General features: G+C 32.9%; 1 protein-coding gene across 1 annotated transcript; it reads left to right on the forward strand.

Annotated features, from left to right (window-relative positions):
* Positions 1 to 765: 765 nt before the first annotated feature.
* LOC132717297 (F-box only protein 9-like) lies at positions 766 to 18,324 on the forward strand. Its single transcript, XM_060700729.1, has 14 exons — positions 766 to 916; positions 5,087 to 5,192; positions 5,795 to 5,898; positions 6,635 to 6,692; positions 7,406 to 7,514; positions 8,024 to 8,120; positions 9,100 to 9,201; positions 9,739 to 9,800; positions 10,423 to 10,508; positions 13,254 to 13,367; positions 14,786 to 14,904; positions 15,723 to 15,827; positions 16,748 to 16,827; positions 17,708 to 18,324. The coding sequence occupies exons 1-14, from the start codon at positions 914 to 916 to the stop codon at positions 17,823 to 17,825; spliced, it is 1,263 nt and encodes a 420-aa protein (XP_060556712.1). The 5' UTR covers positions 766 to 913; the 3' UTR covers positions 17,826 to 18,324.
* Positions 18,325 to 20,642: the final 2,318 nt, after the last annotated feature.

Here is a 20,642-nt window from a genome sequence, read left to right on the forward strand (position 1 = left end):
TTTTTAAATTGTAGATATAGGATAAATAGATTTTAGAATAATTAGATGTCAGACATGAATGATCATAGGCACTTGGTTTCGGGATAAAATAACCCTTTGAGAGGTTTGTAGAACTCAAATATAATTGAATGTTACAATTTTTTTAACGTAGATGTCTCTTTTCTAAAACCGTCATTTTTCCTATATTGTAACATTCAATTATATTTGAGTTCTACAAACCTCTCAAAGGGTTATTTTATCCCGAAACCAAGTGCTTATGTGAAAGATGTTTCAGTAAACTTTGTTGATCTATAATAAAAATTAGGCTTGGTGATTAGTACCAATTGTGACAGTCGACATAGACAAAATCTAAATAACATACATTCCCATTTTCTTCGGAAACATGCATTATTCTCGTTGCATTATAATATTTATTCATAATATTTCTTACAACCTTAGCTACCGGCTGACAAGTGTAAACAACTTGTCAACAAACGCGACCATGTTTTCAAGCGATTTGGAATCGTTGAATACACTTCTATATTGCATTTTCCTTTACATAAAATAAGACTTCTAAACATAATATCTCTATTAAGTTTATTTAAAAAAGAAAAGTTATTTTACTACAGATTTTTTAAAGAATTATACAAATTCATTTTGTTTACCTTCCATGTCTATGATATGTCGACTGGTTTAAATCCTTTTATCAAAATCTGTTCAAATGAGGTAGTTCAGCAAGGTAACCAGTCAAAATAGAATGGACCCGGTCTACATCATTCTACATAATAGACAATGCCTGTAAAGCTGGGTACCAATATCAAAATCATCACAAAATGGCAGCTGTCAGGAGAGCACTTTTGTATTCCTCTGTTATTTTGTATACCTTCCGTGAACTAACTATTTGAAAATTCAAAGACTGCCTGAAGTCTGTAAAATGGTAAATAATCTTTCGTTTTCAGCAACTGTCACAACCCGGTACGTTACGATACCGAAATCAACTTGATTTCGGTAAAGTTACCGAAATCAACTTTTCATTACCGAAATCAACTTGTAAAATCACAATTAAGCGTTTTATTATATTTTTTCCATTATAATATATTACAATAGGTTAAGTTTGACTTTCATGCAAAAAATCAGTTCGAAATAATAAATAATTATGAAATTAGAAACAAATAACTTAATATCAAGATTACTTCCCTGATTTGCCACAAACCGAAATATATGTTACAATACCGAAATCGGCTTGTAAAATCACAATTAAGAGTTTTATTATATTTTTTCCATTATAATATATTACAATAGGTTAAGTTTGACTTTCATGCAAAAAATCAGTTCGAAATAATTAATAATTATGAAATTAGAAACAAATATCTAAATATCAAGATTACTTGAATTCCCTGATTTGTCACGAACCGAAATATATGTTACCATACCGAAATCGGCTTGTAAAAGTTAAAATAAACATTTTAATAGATCTTGTTTTAGTAATTAATATAAAATCATTCAAACTGAACCATAAACAAAGGAAAATAATATTTAATTATAAAAGATGATGATGTTATAGACGGATAATTATGTATATCATATCATGATTACTTCCCTTGTTATTAATGTGTTTTATTACCGAAATCAAATCAAATTTCATTTCAAAGATGAGAATAATCCCTAAATAATTTGCATGAATTTCAGAAGTCTATTAAAAAAGGTATTTGAGTGAGTTTTAAACTTTGAATTCATATCGCTTATTTTCAATGTTTATCCGCCTAATTTAGATCACTGTTAAAATAGTTGATTGAAAATTATCACAGTATTTAATTTAAATCCAATAATTATGATTTGATTAAATTATAAAGACGTAGCGGTTGCCATTTATCATGTAATCATAACACCTTTTCTATAAAGAGCAAACATACACGTGCTCGGACAATAGAGGTGCTCTAGTTGACATTACATACTCGTTAACCGCAATTCTTTAATATACATCGGTGCATGGAAACTTTAGAAAGACTTCTTTTTATAGTTTTATACTATAAATATTTCAGATCTATTAAGCTGGTAAAAATATAATGTTATATTAAATAAATTGTCAAAAGATCTGTTTAAACTAACATGTAGGGGTGGTCGCTATATGTTTCCGTAGAAAACATTTCGGTATATGAGACAAGGTGCCTTGATATTATTATTTCCAAATTGCATATCAGTTGTTCCAAAAATGTATGCATTTTTTTGATGTCCCGGATACTTTATAATATATTAATAACTACATATTCTACTTATTGAAAAAGTTGTTAAGTCATGATTTTATGTTGATCATTTTAAATTCATATCTGTAAACAGCATCAATTTATGGAATGACTGATATATATTTATATGATGGAAAAAATGGAACACTTTAAACTGACAAATTTCAATTATGTAATGTTGTAACTTGTACGATATGACATGTTGTGTATTACTGTATTAAGTAAGGTGTGAAGTAATTAAGACAGGAGGTACAGTTGACATACAATGTATGTTACAGATAAAAGATTATAATGGACCATCGGTTTATTTCGTAATAAACATTTAAAAAATTACTAAAATATAAAAATATTATAATAAAGAGTCCCCATAACATATGTTAGCGATTTGTTAATATATATTTTAACTGTTCAATAAAAGAAAGAGACAAACTTTCCGATTTCCAATTTTACTGCCTGATACATTATACAATGTTTATGGAAAATTTTTAGAGCAGTCGAATTATATATCTGTATTCAAACTCATAAAACATAAACATGTACAAAATTTATACTTAGATTTAACTCATATTACAGAGTATTATATTTTTCCATCATAGCTTTTTAAAAATACGATTTGATTAGAAAATTGTTATGCACGATAATCACGTGCATATATATCACATGCTTGTGCTAATGTCTTGTAATAAATGGTTGCTGAACATACATAATTAGTGTACCAAATATCTCTAAACTTGCAATATATTTTATTGCATAATGACTTAAAGTGAATCAAACCCTGTTCGAAAGTTCATTTCATATGTTGGAGAAAAAAAAAATCTTACTTTGTTCATTAATATTGTACCGTGTTAAATGAATATATATCATTTTTTCATATTCATGTTCCATATTCTATTAATAATCATTGTTCTTTTATACTAAAATAATGTACAATAATTAAACATAAGTTAACATTTTATTTACCCATGTTCGTGCCTGTATATTGAAATTATAGCACGTGTATAAGCATCAGTGACAGCGCACGTTTAGTATTTATTTATTTAGTTATTTATTTATTTAGTTATTTATTACAATGTTACTTAAAAAAAATAAAAGAAAAAAAAGAAAAAGAAAAGAAAAAAAAGATGGGTCATGAAGAGAGCGCCTCCCCGTGGTGTGGCCTGGATGCACTGAACAGATATTACACATGATATCTATTCAGTTGCAACTGAACGCTCTCATCAATGTAGTCGGGTTTTTTTAAATTTTCAAAAACATAAATTATCTTAAATAATCACTATATATGTATTATACATGTATTTATTTACAAAATTTAAACTTAACAGCTGATTTCGGTAATGCTAAACACATATACGGATTGTTTAGAACAAAGGGAAGTAACTCAATAATTACATTTTTGTTAATAACATCATTAAAATAAAATATTTTCAATAGATTTTTTAACTGAAAGTTTATTTCACTAATTTTCATCAAATAATGAAGAAATAATAGCAATATTTTAACTAGGTTGGTTTTTACGAGTTGATTTCGGTAATGAAAAGTTGATTTCGGTAACTTTACCGAAATCAAGTTGATTTCGGTATCGTAACGTGCCCGTCACAACCTGGTACTCATTATTAAGGGAAAGGTTAACTGTTGAAAATAAGAATTAAAAATCGAAATTGCACAACATGTATGTTGCAATTATTCTTTATGAGTTTAATCATTATCAGTACGCAACCTAGCTGAACACAGGCACAAGACCAGGGTCTCTCAAATAGAAAGACCTTGCCAAGACACAATATCAAAATACATATAACATTTAACTCACTAAGCCCCACTGTTTTGCGCATGTCATTGAGAGGGACAAGGCATGGTTTGTAGTCAAAATATATTGACGTGCCAAAGCTTGATTCTGAGATATTTTTGTTCTGGGGCAGAATCTCGCTTTAAAGAGATATATGAGGCGAGATATTGCCCAGACACGAAAATAGCACAATATCTCGTTGCGCAGTAAAATTAGTTGGACTAGGTTTGATGATTTAAGATCCACTGACTGTATACTGGCATGTGTAAGACAGCAAGTTCACATTCAATTCCTTCAGCTCAGGTCATGGTTACATTTAAAGCAGCACAACTCAGGTCAATTGGAATAAGATGCCAATGTCTAAAGTGGCGGAAAGGGGATTTACCTTACAAAGTAGGCAGGGACAACAAGGAAGGGTACAATTAAGAGTGCGTACACAGTGACAACTTGCAACACAGGCCCTTTTCTTGGCTCTTATAAGAGCTACCTCTTTTGCTATTGTCACAGGTTATTGTACATGTATGTTTAGTTATTCATTGCCTAAAGTGCAATTCATATCTTTAGCTAATACTCAGTGATAGATTATTACCATGTTGTACTTAAAAATTAAACTTTAATTATGTCTGGCGCCTTAATTGGTAGCGAAAGCTACTTATAATGCTTTAATGGGTAGATGGACCCTCATTAGGCATAAAGGGTATACATACATATATTTAAATACTTTATACTAGACATACATTTATATAAGCATATATGTTTCGCAGACAATTTATAAAAGAATTTTTTGCAATTATAGACTTACAGTTTTTTTATAGACATAACAGGTTTTAGGAGTTTGTTTTTTTTGCTTTTTTTATGACCAAGAATTCTGCAATAACCTGCAACCATTGTTAGAGTAAAAAAAGAAATTTTGCTGTCATAAATATAGTTTAAATAATTTTCTGATTTCTTGCATAATTTTGCAAACAAGTACATAATAAATTGTGTACATTTTTTTTACAGTACTCAGTATTAAGAAATTAACACATTTTTTAAGTTGAACAGTATCTCTATTCCAACAAGTTATTATTTTCTTTTAAAGGATTTGGAAAAGGAAGTGCCAAGCTTGTTGCAAGGAGATGAGGGGGAGTTTAGAGAAGAAGAAATACTGGCATTTGATGAAAATGATGAACCTTTGGATGTAGAAAGTAAACAATTTTCTTAATATAATGTCAGACTATAACATAAGAAGGGATTAGTTATTTAAGGAATTCTGGCTTGGCTGCATTTTTTTCTCATTTTATGAAAAAAGAAGATACAAAAAATTATAAAGTGCTCCAGAAAAGCATTGTTCGGATGGAGAAAGTAAACAGATTACTTTATAATGTCAAATATTTGTTTAAGAATAATAACCATAACAAAGGAGTTGGAAGAGAAATAATGAAAAGGGAATACAATCTCCAAAACGACCAAGAAGTTCAGCTTAGCATCATTAATGATGTTCTGACCTGAAATACTACATGAACTACATGAATTAAAATAAAATTCTGTTTATGTTTATGTTAAAGTTCAAAATTCTGTTATCAATTCATTGCTGAAATGAATAATCATCATTATTTATAAGTTATGCGAATGTGTTGTTTGGATTTGTATGGAATCTGAAGAAAATTATGTGATACATCACATCCTTACTTCAAATTCCTGTGAAATACATGTCATAAGAAATTGGAATTTTACTTGACATTTGTAACTATTATAAATAATTTATTATTAATTTAGTTTATAATGAGTGTATTATTTTACTCTCAAGGTCAATTGGAACAATTTAGGCAGCAATGGCAGGCAGAATTAAAGGGAAGTCAGGCAAACATGAGTAATCAAGGATTATCTGAAAAGGATGAGGTGGAGAAAGAGGTAAGCTGACCCTTTAAAAACTTCCATTTTCAAATTTCTTTTTTTTACAGTGATGTTAGCAGGCTTTTGCTACCTACACACAACTGTCAGTCCTCTTACAAAATACACTAAGCTAAGGGTAGATTCTGAAAGAAGAGAAAAAAATTTATTTGCACATGCTATGATTCTTTGTTTAAATACTAATATGAAACCTAGCTTTATAGTTGTAAATTTACTATTACAAACATATACTGTGGTAGATTAAACAAAAGACCCGTTATTTTCTCAATTCGGATAGAATCTAGTGTGATGACCCTGAAAACAACAATTTTAAAATACTGATGCTCGGTTTGGAAGTTTTGTTGTAGTTTTAGAAATAAATATAATTTAATGTAAAAAAGAGAGCGAGTATTGTGAGGTTAGTAGCCCCAAATAAGCAAGATTGCAAATATTGTTATCTTTTGGTATCCACTTAAATTGATGTGTTCCATCTTATGCAGGGTTGTCATTAAGAGGCGGCAGGAGGCCAAAATGCCTGTCTCAAATGCATTATGGGCCGCCTCAAAACTAAGAAAACACTCTTTGTTATGCATGATAAAGACAGAAATGACCGCCTAAAGTTCAAAACAAACCTTCTGCAAAAAATGTTAATGACAACCCTGCTTATGTACTGACTGATATGGAAGGAAACAATATTTGTTCGCCACCCCTTGTAGGTATTCACATGAAAGATATCAATTGTCTCCCTTTGTTATAGGCTGCTGCATTGTTCTTGATGGGATCTAAACTGGAACAAGAGGGGTCACTTTATGAAGGTAATTATTTCCAAATGTCCAAATGTCTTTGACTTCAATGATCATGTTAAGAAGTTGCTTTTGTAGGGAAATTCACTTAATTAAGTGGGCATGAAATTTTGTGGTTTTGTCAAAAAGGACATTTTTGCGGGTTCCTAAAGTCCTGGATTTTCTGTTTTTGAATAAAAGTAAAATGCAAAAAATGTGGTAAGAATACTTGCACAACAGATAAAATAGAAAGTTTGTTGAATCTTAAATTAGTAGATTGACCTGTACACGAAAACCACGAAAATTAGTGCTCCACATATAATGATGATTTTGCATTTATCCTACAGACTATCAGATACGCAAGTTGCATAGCAACTAACAGTTCAAGGATTTTAAGGATATTGTTACGTATCTACCATGTGTCCCGCAGTCTTCCAGTATTTCTATTCATATGTAGGCTTCTTTGTAACATACAGGAAAAACACATACATAAAATTATTCTATTAAACAGGATCATTGAATAATTTATTCTTATGATTTTACTCCCATGTTAAATTCTGTTCATTTTGACTTCTTGTGCGTAAAACAATGAATTGAAAAGCATCGGAGGTGCAAGCAGAGTTGAAAAATTGCCATATGACCTTAGCAGTGCCTTTGTAACTTAAAACCCTGACAAACGAAACTTTATTAACCTGCCAAGTGTCACACTAACATTCATATGAAATATTATTTTTATATTTCATCAGCTGTAAATTTCTATCGTCGAGCCATGCAGCTTGTACCTGACATTGAAATGAGGATAGAATATCCCAGAAGTCCAAGAGAACGATTTGAAAGTGAAAGTTCCGTAGACAGGTAAATTTTGCTTATGGGTGTATCTTAGGTCAATAAAAAATTTAGATATATTTGTACCACAACTTAAAAAATATCTCTGACTTATTCGAGCCCCAAACCATGGAATAATATACCTTTTTCCATTCGTAAATCTGAAACTGTTGGAAAATTCCAAGCTTTGCATTTTCATGCAAAAACTATGCATTTTGAAAATTGAAATGTATAACCTTGATGTAAATGATGTAAGCTTTGTAAATTATGTTTTCGAGGCCGACATGGAATATTGGGTAACCAAATGTGTAGCCTCAATAAAGACTTTACTTACTTACTTATATAAAGTTGTCACATTTGCATAATGAGACTTATAGCAGTTGATAGGTCATAAAGTGTCTCTCTACAAGTTTGCAGGTTTTATGTTATCAACTTAGGGATAATTTTTACTGAATTTTTATATGAAAGATCTGTCCATGTAATAGGTCTAGATTTGTTTGTTTTGACTAGTGACAATAATAAATATACATGTATTACAGCTATGATGGTGAGGAATTGGAATCAGATCTGCTGAGTAGATTCCATAATCTGAAAGTGGAGGAAAAACGAATCTGTTCTCCAGCATATCAACAGAGGGTAGGTTTGAAATTTCTTACACTATTCTGGTTTTATGTAATACAATTTGCTTACAACAATTAAAAATACAGCATTGTTCATTGTGTAATAAATGTACTGATCTACCAGTTTATGTGTCATATTTCAGACATGCCACATATCTCACTTCTAGTTGATATATCTTATTCAGGCACATCACATATTTGCTCCGCCAGTTTATGTGTCATATTTCAGGCATGTCACATATTTGCTCCACCAGTTAATGTGTCATATTTCAGACATGTCACATATCTGTTATGCCAGTTTATGTGTCATATTTCAGACATGTCATATATCTACTCTACCAGTTTATGTGTCATATTTCAGGCATGTCATATATCTACTATACCAGTTCATGTGTTATATTTCAGACATGTTACATATCTGCTCTACATGGAAATGTGTCATATTTCAGACATTTCATATATCTACTCTACCAGTTTATGTGTCATATTTCAGGCATGTCATATATCTACTCTACCAGTTTATGTGTCATATTTCAGACATTTCACATATCAGCTCTACCAGTTTATGTGTCATATTTCAGGCATGTCATATATCTACTCTACCAGTTTATGTGTCATATTTCAGACATTTCACATATCAGCTCTACCAGTTTATGTGTCATATTTCAGGCATGTCACATATCTGCTCTACCAGTTAATGTGTCATATTTCAGGCATGCCAAATATGTTCTCTACCAGTTCATGTGTCATATTTCAGGCATGTCACATATCTGCCCCACCATGTATGTGATGTTTTTTTTGGCATGCCACACAACTGCTCTCCAGTTACTTGCAATATTTCAGGCATGTCATATAACAAGTTTATGTGTCTTATTTCAGGCATGTCATATACCCAGTTTATGTGTCTTATTTCAAGCATGTCATATACCCAGTTTATGTGTCTTATTTCAGGCATGTCATATATCTACTCTACTAGTTTATGTGTCATATTTCAGGCATGTCACATATCTGCTCTACCAGTTGAGGTTCTGATCTACATATTTAAATGGGTCGTGTCCTCCCAGCTTGACATGAAGTCACTGGAGAGTATTGCTGAGGTAAGTGCTGGCAATGACCTTGACACTGTGACCTTGACATTTGATTCAGTCAAGCTTTATAATGGCAAAGGTCACATCTTATGGTCACACATGAAAAATAAGAAAATTGTTATTTTTGGAAACATGTGAATGACCTTGACTCTGTGGCCCTGACAATGTGACCTTGACCTTGAAACAAGATACAGTCAAAGTTGACATCATCTTCTCTTGTGTTATTTTTTTCTTCCTCTTTGACCCAACTTTAGAGAACATTTGTGAATGAAAGACTACTGTTCTATAATTTATTTCCTTAGACTGTATATAGAAATTTTTCAGATCTAAAGAAAGAAAATTCTAAGATTAATAATGCATGGACATTGATACAACTTGGGTAAAAATTCTGCAATAGTGTACTAATCACTTCAGAGCAAAGAATGCAAAAAGCAATGAGCAAAACATTGAAGATTCTCCGTGACTAAGTTTGCAATATTTCTTAGCATTATTATCAATTGGGCATATTTCCATTTGTGTGGAATGTAAAATATTTGGTTATTACAGGTATGTCGAGGATTTTACTTATGTGCGAGGGATGAGGAACTCTGGAGGCTTGCTTGTCTCAGGTTGGTCTAAATTCAATCTTAAGTGAATGAGAATGACAACTTTGGTCACAGTATTTCTGCCATTTTTTATCTCCAATTATGTTACCTTGGAGATATTTGGAACTAAAAATTGCAGATGTCCATGGCTGTTCTGCCTCTTCCACTATTTCAGTAATAGATTCTTGACTAAGACTGTTAGAAATATCACTAATCACAAATGTTCATGAATTTGATTGTTACATATAGGTTAATGATTTTTTAGCAAACTTAGAAGTGAAAATAAGAAGGATCATCAACATCATATGTGTAAAGAATTCACCTGTCTGTGAAAGACCATTTTCAGATGATGTTGTTTCACCTATGGATTTCATGAAAATAGATTACAGCACACTGTTGCAGGTGGTCCTTTAAGAGAGGGCTATCAATATGCTGACAAATACTCTTGAAAGTGGTCTTTTTAAAGAGGGCTATCAATATGCTTACAAATAGTCTTGCAGGTGGTCTTTTTCAGTACTTTTCTGTACAGGTCTTCTTTTGCTGACAAATGTTAAAATTTTTTTTACAAGAAATATGAATTGTTAAAATCTTTGTATGCATAAATTGGCAATTTCTTATATGGATGTACAAATCTTACTGATTTTAGGGTGTGGGGTTCCAATACTGGAAAAGTGAAGAAATATGGATTATGGAGAAACATGTACATAGAAAGGCCACATCTTCAGTTTGTTGGTAGGTATTTTTTATATTTTTTTTAACTATCTTAAAGATAAGTAAGGGGCCTTAAGTGATGAATGCTTATGTTGGTTTATACAGAATTTATTTTAGTTTAATTGTGTAGGAAACTATAAGCTTACAGATACACTTTCAAATCCTTTTCTAGACCCATCCAGTACTGAGCAATGAAACAATGAAGGAAACAATGACTTGCCCCTGACGGAGTTTGAACCCAGGGGGCTAGCAATCATTATATTACTAGTCTGATGAGTTAACCACTGGGCCATGCCACCACTACTTATGTTGATTTACTCTCAATGCCTGTATGTTTAAATCCTAGACAGGACTCTTTTACCTGTGTCATTTTCTTGCATGAAATGCTTGTGGAAAAAAAAAATCTGGAAGAAGGATAATTTGTCAAAAGCATTAATCACAACATGATAACTTTAAAAGTGCAGACTCTGTTTGATTTAGTCTGTACATGAGGGATAACAAGAAAAGTGCAACATCCCTTATGCCCTCTAGCACTGGCTAAAATGAGCGGTACTTAGTTTTCAGCACTAAAAAGTGCTGGAATCAATGATCCCAAAAGACCAGTGAAATATAAGAACGCTGAAGTGATGCACAGGGCAACTTTTTACAGCTGTGCCACAGCACTTGACATCTGGTGTTGTGAAGTATAAAAATCTGGAAGAAGCGTGAAATTCAAAAGACATCAATGGATTCAATCTGCTTTGAATTTGGAACAGTCCATTTGATTTTTTAGGAATCTAAATAATAAAATACCAAAATTTATCTGCAAAGTGTATATAGATTGGTCAGACTGCACAGAAGGGCAGGATTGCCTTGCTCTATTAAGATGACAAGGACTTATCAGTTTCAGTTCCAGTTGGGGTTATTTTTGGTCTCATTGGCATCCTTTGCATCACTTAGTCATGTATACTGTATATCAAATAGAAAGAAACATACATTTTGTATATTTAGTCAAATTTATTGAATTGGTGGATTCAAAATTAGTACAGGGTTCGTACAGTCTTAAAAAGTGCTTAAATTTGAATCTCTTTCTTAAAAAGTGCTTAAAAATGTAAAAAAGTGCTTAAAAGTCCTTGAATTTGATTACTCTCTTGAAAAGTGCTAAAAAGTGCTTAAATTTGCTAAAAATGTGCTTGAAAATGTTTGAATCACAGAATGACATAGTTTTGATAAAAATCAACGGTTAACAAAATAAAAAAAGGATCAAATTTAGTATCAAAATCAATGAAATGTTTACTCAAGGTAACAGTAAGTGGACAAATTGCAGTTGTTTTGAACTAATCTGTACTTGATCAGAGATCTGCAGAGGACGCGATTTTGCGCCATCGGCGTAGGAAAATCGGCAGCAAAGGGCCATGGGGGCATCTAAAATCTGTGCCAGACTTATAAGAAAACAAAATTGTCTGTTGGGTTATTTAGTCATCCAGCCAAAACTGGTGTTACCCATTCCCCTGTAATTGTGCATATTCTTGAATTTATCCGTTCCCCTTTAGCTTTTGTTTATGTTATCTACTTACCGCATCTCTTCTCATAATCCCTTTCCCACACAGATACTCATTTCTGCTACCGTAAATTTAAACCAATAAAATAAACAAACAAATTATACAACTACTTAATATTTAAAATGATTATCGGTAACTGAAAAAAAAGTGTTGCTATTTTAAGAAATGCTGTAAGTTACAGAATAATCTGACAGGTGTACAACTTTGATCACCCCTTAGGTCACTCAAGTCCCTGATGAAGTGTAAAAAAAATTGTCTATTTCGTCATCAGAATATTTGACAGGGTGATTAACCAATCAGGGAAACATTGTACATGACTTTTTTTCATGATCAAAAGGTCTGTCGGCAAGTGTCTTTGATGTATGCTGTCTACACAGAGGCATACAAGGGGTAATAATATTCGTCAATATACAGTGGTAAGGGACATTTGGTGCAAAGTTAAGGAACAATTAAACAGTTAAATGGATAATGCACAGTATTAGACATTTAGAAGTAAGGTGAATAAATATGCATATCAAATTTTTGAGCAGCCATTTAAAAAATATTTTGCCTGCAATTAATATTTAAAAGTTAGCAAATTATACCATGTAGGCATAATTTTAAATTATTGGTTAAGTACTGAATCATAAGTGATCCACTTGTCTTAAAATATGATTTAAGTTTAATTTATTACCAGATCTACAAACTTTTTAAACAGTTATTTAGGTCAATGTTTACTTATTTTCCCAAGGCCCATACATTGGTAAAAATGGCCTATCATTTTCAGACCAAGTGGGCCCAGGGCCCAGTACTTTCAAATTCTTGGCAGATCTCTGCTTGATGCACCCTTAGTTGTTCTTCTATAATGTAAGAAAATGTGTATTTAACAAAAAATGGTGAACATACTATCCATCATAGGTTGAAGATTGTGTCGGTATATGTGCAACAAATGTGCTTGAAAAATGAGAAAACGTGCTTAAATAGTGCTTAAAAAGTCCTTGAATTTTGGCATTGGATGTCTGTACGAACCCTGTAGTAGGTGACCATTTGGCATTTTGATACTATCTAAGGACAGGTGCGTACTCTCTGCTCCTTAAAGGGCGGATAGAGCCTTATTAAACTTAGAACGCACTTTGTTTTTTAGCTGAGTAGTGTTTAGCCATGTGACCATGTGATTCTGGGTCTGATTATTCCTATAACCACATGGCTTAAATTGGCTTCTTAGTTTTTAAACTATCTGTTTCAGGTTGTTACATCAGTAAGATGTCTTATATCAGACAAGGAGAGAAAAGTCTGGATGGATTTTACAGTCCGTGGCATAGCATAGAGTATTTCAGATACATACGATTCTTTTCTGAAGGTAAGTAAAAACTTCAGGAAGTTAAGTGAATACTGTTTTCTTTATGTGTATTATCGTATGCAGAAGACATAGTCTAAGGTTCGGCTACCTTGCTCGCAAACCCCTTGTGGCTATGGGGTTTAGATTATTCCCTTTAATTTTATAAGATATTTTGCATGAACAATAAATAACCCGGATGGCCAAGGTAATTTCTATAAATATCCATCGGAAATAATCTGTAACATTCCATTTATAAAAAATAGGGGGCAGTCTTTTTATATGTTTAGCAGATTTATATTTTCTCCTACACATTTTCAAATATCAACTGATGGCCAATCACCATAAAAGTCAATTTTATGAAATGTGTAGTTAATTCAGCTCAACTTGTCCATGGAAAAATGAGCATTATGTCACTTAAATGGAAAAGAAAAATCACTGTTGATGATTTATAATTAGACATGTGATGTAACCATTAAAAATGGAGCATGCTGAAAATAAGTACGGAAACAAATCGGAAGCATTTATTTGTTAGATGTTGTGTTAGAATCCAAATAATATATCCCAAGCAATGATTTATCACTTGATAAAATCACTGTTTGTTGTTCGGATGCACAGCATTATAACACTCGGGCTACACCCTCGTGATATAATTCCTTGCATCCAAACTCCAAACAGTGATTTTTTTTAGTGATTAAATTACTGTTGGGGATATTTCGTCACCTTAGTACAGTAACGAAACAAGTTCTTCTAAATTTAACAGGAGTTCATTAGTTAATTAACTAAAGCCCCAGTCACATTAGAGCTTACGACCAGTGAAGACCAGTTCACGATCACCAGTGACCTCTGGTCGCAGACAATCTTTAAAACGTCTTACGACGGTCATCGGTGATCTTTGACAGTCGCAGGTTATCTTATTTAGGTCCCACGACCGATTTCAGTCGTAGAGCGGTTTTTGAGCTTGCACAACAACCTCCTTGCGATCGAACATGTCACTAGTGATCTTATAAGGTCTAAGGCTGTCGCACGATGGTCGTTCGGAAGTGCGACAATCTTACGACAGTCTTTACAAATTGCCACTTAAGTCACTGATAATCTTGAGTAACCTCGAGTTATCGTGCGATGGTCGTAGGACAAGTTGTAGGTGATCGCATGACAGGTCACAGGTAGTCATAAGTAATCCAACACAATCTTGAGACCATCATACGTTTGCTTATGACCTGTCGTGCGATTGTCAATGATGACTTGTCTTACGATAGTCGCAGAAGTAAATTTATCTGTGCAAAAATGGTTTTGGTTGCAGACAATCGCTGATGATTGTCAGTTTTACAAGTCGTAGGTGGTCGCAAGTAATCGTAAGCTCTAGTGTGACTGGGGTTTAAGATGACTGTATTATTTCTTAAACAAAGTATTAGTTATAATACGTACCAATGGTGTTTCAGGTAAAGTGTTGATGATGACAAGCCCCGAACATCCAAGTTTGACACTTCCCAAGTTTAAATACTCACATGCAAAGACACCTGGCATGTTGAAGGGTGCATATAAAATCTCAGGGAACAGAGTAAGCTCCCTTGGTTTTTTTATTGTGATTTTTCTCGTGAAGCAATTTTTTGGTTTATTGTACATATGCTCAGCATGTCGCCAGGTATGATTTTTAAAAGATTTGTAAGTATTACCTTGAACTGTTATGCAATTTATAATACAGTGTTATTATTAAGAAAGTCTTCTTAGCTCTTTTGTTACATGTACATATAAGTTAATTTAAAAAAAAACAAACTATATGCCTTATCCATTTCTTTATTTTTTAACCACAAAGCATTTAAGAGGCAGATTTGCCACAGCTATGGTTAAAACCAATTTTTCTATTCATTATTGTAAATTTTATAGGAAATGCATGTAAAAAAGAAAAAAAATAATGTTAACAAATATAAATTCTGAGACTTTTTAAAAATCTTAATTCTTTTTTTGGGGCATCCATGGTCAATTAGTTATGGTCATTGGCTTACATTGTAAAACCACTTGCCCCTTAATGCTGTGCGCGCAAATCCCATCAGGAACTTTGGATTCTGTCATGTGATGAGGTCTTTAGTTCTACTTAGGTGCCCGTTCGTGCCTGAAATAATGCATGGAAGGGCACATGTGGTCTTCCTCCACCAGTAAAATTGAAAAGTTGCAAGATGGCCTATATTATGACATTAAACCCAACCAAAAAAAAAAAAAGATTCTTTTTAATGTTTATGACCAATAGCTTGTCAATCATTATATGAGTCTAAGTTTTCGGTTACATTTCGTGTTACAAATTGACCTTTGGTGAACTGAAAAATCTGTAGAAATACTAGTAGATATTATATATGTACAATGTTCCTATTATTTGTACAGGTGACTGGTGTGCTAAAGAGGGTACCGAATACAGAGAATGCATCGAATTACAAGTACAAACGTAACAAGAACATTCAAAATGATGTCCAACAGAGCTTCCATATTGTAAGTTGTCGTTCAGCTTGTCTGTTTCTAATTGGGTGCCCGTTCGTGCCTGAAAATAATGCACAGGACATCTGAGGTCTTCCTCCACCAGTGAAGGTGGAAAAGAGCCACCGTATCACCTATACTGTGTTGGTGCAACGTAAATATCCAACCAACTATCCAACTAACCATTTTTGTCTGTTTGTCAGGGTAGATAAAACATGGGTCATGTGACCCTGAATATGTGTTTGTTATAGACTGATTTTTGTATACAAGTTGGAATATATTGGTACAAAATTAGGAACAATGTATTTAATCCAAAATCTGTGAATTTTGAGTTACTGATTTCCCTTGCTTTTAAATTGGAATAATGCATTACAAGTTTTAAGGGATTTCAAGATGAAAATGCAAATATTTAGCTACAAAAAGAATAGTTACATGACTAAGCAGATGTGAAGGCTAACCTGTCTCGATGCTGGTGGTAAAGAATAACATTTACTTTCAGGATGGTATATGTTAAGGTAGTCCAACTGTAATGCCTTCCCGCCAAAAATATCATAATCTTACATCCGCCAATATTGTAATAAATTGGTCATTTCCGGAATGTAATTATTCAAGATCTTCAGTATTCAAAAATTTTTAATCGTTCATATTCTAAAATAAGTATATTGTGATAAAGGATGAGTGATTTTAAATAATCTAATGCCCAAGATTTTGAAAAAAAAACTGATTTGATACAGGATTGGTTGATGTTAGAATTTTTTTTGGCAGGAAAGAATTAGAGTAAATAAACAGTGTAATTCTCAAATTCTGTTCAAACATGTCCTGAACATAAATACATTGTATATATATAAAATTGACTCATAGTAGCTAAAGAAAGCAATTTACAAGAAATGGTGTTACGTATGTTATTGTTTACTAATATTTTCATGATGTTACAGGAACTTGAAATCCAGAATGTTGGTAAGAGAAATGGATGCAAGTTGTCATGGATACACTACTCCGTGAAAACATTCTACAAGTAAGTTGACTTTTGAAAAAATGCTTAGGTTTTCAAGTTAAGGTAGCCCTTCAACTGTGTTAAACTTTTTTGTTAAGGTAGCCATTTAAGTATGTTAGACCTTCTGTTTTAAATGTAGAAATTGGTGCGTTTATTAAGTGAAATGTCCGTCAACTAAACTTAGCTCAATAGGGAGAGTATCAGATTAGTAATAGGGACACTGGTTTGAACCTTGAGCAAGGCGTTATTTCACCTTGACATTTGATCTCGGACATTGAGTCTAACGGTCATTTGTCTCTCACCGCTGATACAGAAATCATGTTGGATTAATTGTACATCATTTGTTGAAAAATTAGTACATGTAATAACTGGTTACTAATATCCAGGAAAGCTGGTAAGGTCAATCAATTAACTGAGACATGACCACAAAATGTGTGAAAATTAGTGTAAAAATTACAGGAAAAAAACCAACAGTTTAAGGGAAACATTTTTTCTAGGTAGTGAAATACGCATATGTAGTGAGAAATTTGTAATAACTGGTTAGTCCAGCTGATTAGGTAGATCAACCATCATAGACATAACAAAATAATGTGTTTAAATTGGTGTAAAAACATACAGAAAAAAAACAAACAGTTTAAGCTGAACATTTTTTCGAGGTAGAGAAATAAGCATATATAATTATGTAATAAGCATATTTTTTTATCCTGTGCATTTACAGTCATATACATGTATACGCTGTCTTTCCTTCCATACTTTTGTGTCCACACTGGTATTATAAAGATATATACAAAATATTTCAACCTGTTTCCGCCTCATTGATTTTTAAAAGTATGTTTAATCATTCTGCCATTGTGGCTAAAAAATCCCGAAGAAACAAACAAATTTATCATCTTCTTTTTAGGTCTACCGGTGAGGATAATGACACAGATTTTGAGCTGTCTGACCGAGCGTATCCGCCGTTGATATTCTCTCGTGTGAAAAGTTTCTCGGCAGACTTGGATTCCTGCCTTCAACCGTGAAGAGCTCTTGTACATGTTAGCACAGAATTTTACACATACATAAGCACTGTAGGAATTATAGACATAGACAATGCAGACGTCAGTTTAACAGCTGACAGTTTTTTGGTTGTTTTTTTTAGCTCGACTATTCGATAAGAATAAGTAGAGCTATTGTTGTCACCCGAGCGTCGGCGTCGGCGTTGGTGTCCGCGTCGGCGTAACCACTTATGTTAAAGTTTTTGTAATAGTTCAAATATTTTCAAAGTCCATTGACATATGGCTTTGAAACTTGGCACACTTGTTCACCATCATGACCCCTACCTTTAGACAGGAGGAGGTAACTGTATCAAGCATTTTGACAGAATTATGCCCCTTTTTCGACTTAGAATTTACGTTAAAGTTTTTGTAATAGTTCAAATATTTTCAAAGTCCATTGACATATGGCTTTGAAACTTGGCACACTTGTTCACCATCATGACCCCAACCTGTAGACAGGAGGAGGTAACTGTATCAAGCATTTTGACAGAATTATGCCCCTTTTTAGCTCGACTATTCGATAAGAATAAGTAGAGCTATTGCAGTCACCCGAGCGTCGGCGTCGGCGTAACCACTTATGTTAAAGTTTTTGTAATAGTTCAAATATTTTCAAAGTCCATTGACATATGGCTTTGAAACTTTGCACACTTGTTCACCATCATGACCCCAACCTGTAGACAGGAGGAGGTAACTCTATCAAGCATTTTGACAGAATTATGCCCCTTTTTCGACTTAGAATTTCCATTAAAGTTTTTGTAATAGTTCAAATATTTTCAAAGTCCATTGACATATGGCTTTTGAAACTTTGCACACTTGTTCACCATCATGACCCCAACCTGTAGACAGGAGGAGGTAACTCTATCAAGCATTTTGACAGAATTATGCCCCTTTTTCGACTTAGAATTTCCGTTAAAGTTTTTGTAATAGTTCAAATATTTTCAAAGTCCATAGACATATGGCTTTGAAACTTTGCACACTTGTTCAACATCATGACCCCAACCTGTAGACAGCAGGAGGTAACTCTATTAAGCATTTTGACAGAATTATGCCCCTTTTTCGACTTAGAATTTACGTTAAAGTTTTTTGTAATAGTTCAAATATTTTCAAAGTCCATTGACATATGGCTTTGAAACTTTGCACACTTGTTCAACATCATGACCCCAACCTGTAAACAGGAGGAGGTAACTCTATCAAGCATTTTGACAGAATTATGCCCCTTTTTCGACTTAGAATTTACGTTAAAGTTTTTGTAATAGTTCAAATATTTTCAAAAGTCCATTGACATATGGCTTTGAAACTTTGCACACTTGTTCACCATCATGACCCCAACCTGTAAACAGGAGGAGGTAACTGTATCAGGCATTTTTTTTACTATCAAGCACTAAGAATAGTCGAGCATGCTGTCCTACCGACAGCTCTTGTTCGACTTAGAATTTACGTTAAAGTTTTTGTAATAGTTCAAATATTTTCAAAGTCCATTGACATATGGCTTTGAAACTTTGCACACTTGTTCACCATCATGACCCCAACCTGTAAACAGGAGGAGGTAACTGTATCAAGCATTTTGACAGAATTATGCCCCTTTTTCGACTTAGAATTTACGTTAAAGTTTTTGTAATAGTTTAAATATTTTCAAAGTCCATTGACATATGGCTTTGAAACTTGGCACACTTGTTCACCATCATGACCCCAACCTGTAGACAGGAGGAGGTAACTATATCAAGCATTTTGACAGAATTATGCCCCTTTTTCGACTTAGAATTTACGTTAAAGTTTTTGTAATAGTTCAAATATTTTCAAAGTCCATTGACATATGGCTTTGAAACTTTGCACACTTGTTCACCATCATGACCCCAACCTGTAGACAGGAGGAGGTAACTCTATCAAGTATTTTGACAGAATTATGCCCCTTTTTCTACTTAGAATTTACGTTAAAGTTTTTGTAATAGTTCAAATATTTTCAAAGTCCATTGACATATGGCTTTGAAACTTTGCACACTTGTTCACCATCATTAACCCGACCTGTAAACAGGAGGAGGTAATTGTATCAAGCATTTTTTTTTACTATCAAGCACTTAGAATAGTCGAGCGTTGCTGTCCTACCGACAGCTCTTGTTCAGATTTGAAATTACATGAGTTTTTAAGGAGGGGTGGGATGTCTTTTTGTGCATGTTTTATTTTAAATGCAAAACTTTTATATGTGTCATGGTGTTCTATGTTTTGTTCAGTTTATTTGATGTTTTTTTTATAGTTAAATAAATGCTTTCTGTTACTATAGATAGATTCCAAATCTTTGCTGATCCATTGAATAATGGCTAGGAACCAGTGCAAAATTAATGTAGTTACGCGTTCAAGTTAATACTTCAGAGAGATGGTAAAAATAGACTTTTATTATGATTTTAATGCTCAGGATCTTAAAATCAAACATTTTTCATTAAAATAAAATCATTGGATAATTGTTACGATAATAATAATCATATACTCATATTCCATGTACTAGTTAGATGTTTAAAGGGAATTAGTCAATAACGGAATGTCTGTAATACAATAGATAATTATGTTGAAAGTATTTAGCATCAGACATAAAAAACAAAAACAAAAACTCAAAATATGTACAAGGCACATAGGCTCCATGTAATGTACATACCATATTATGCTGCCTACAATTGCTGTCTACCCTAACCCTATTGTGTTGATGACCAGATGATGTGTCGATGTTTTTTATATTTTACAAAACAAAACATTTTAATTCCTCATTGAATGTTTTAAGTAGCTATTTAATGACTATTAATTATTTAGTAA

This window comes from Ruditapes philippinarum, unplaced genomic scaffold (genome assembly GCF_026571515.1).
Source record: "Ruditapes philippinarum isolate M1 unplaced genomic scaffold, ASM2657151v2 ctg12200_1_1_1_1, whole genome shotgun sequence".
NCBI lineage: Eukaryota > Metazoa > Mollusca > Bivalvia > Venerida > Veneridae > Ruditapes > Ruditapes philippinarum.

Bases quoted from the DNA above. Each gene is read 5' to 3' on its own strand.
- LOC132717297 (XM_060700729.1), top strand. The intron at 10,509-13,253 runs GTAGGTATTTTT...TATCTGTTTCAG, and splicing joins GCCACATCTTCAGTTTGTTG to GTTGTTACATCAGTAAGATG. The intron at 13,368-14,785 runs GTAAGTAAAAAC...ATGGTGTTTCAG, and splicing joins CATACGATTCTTTTCTGAAG to GTAAAGTGTTGATGATGACA.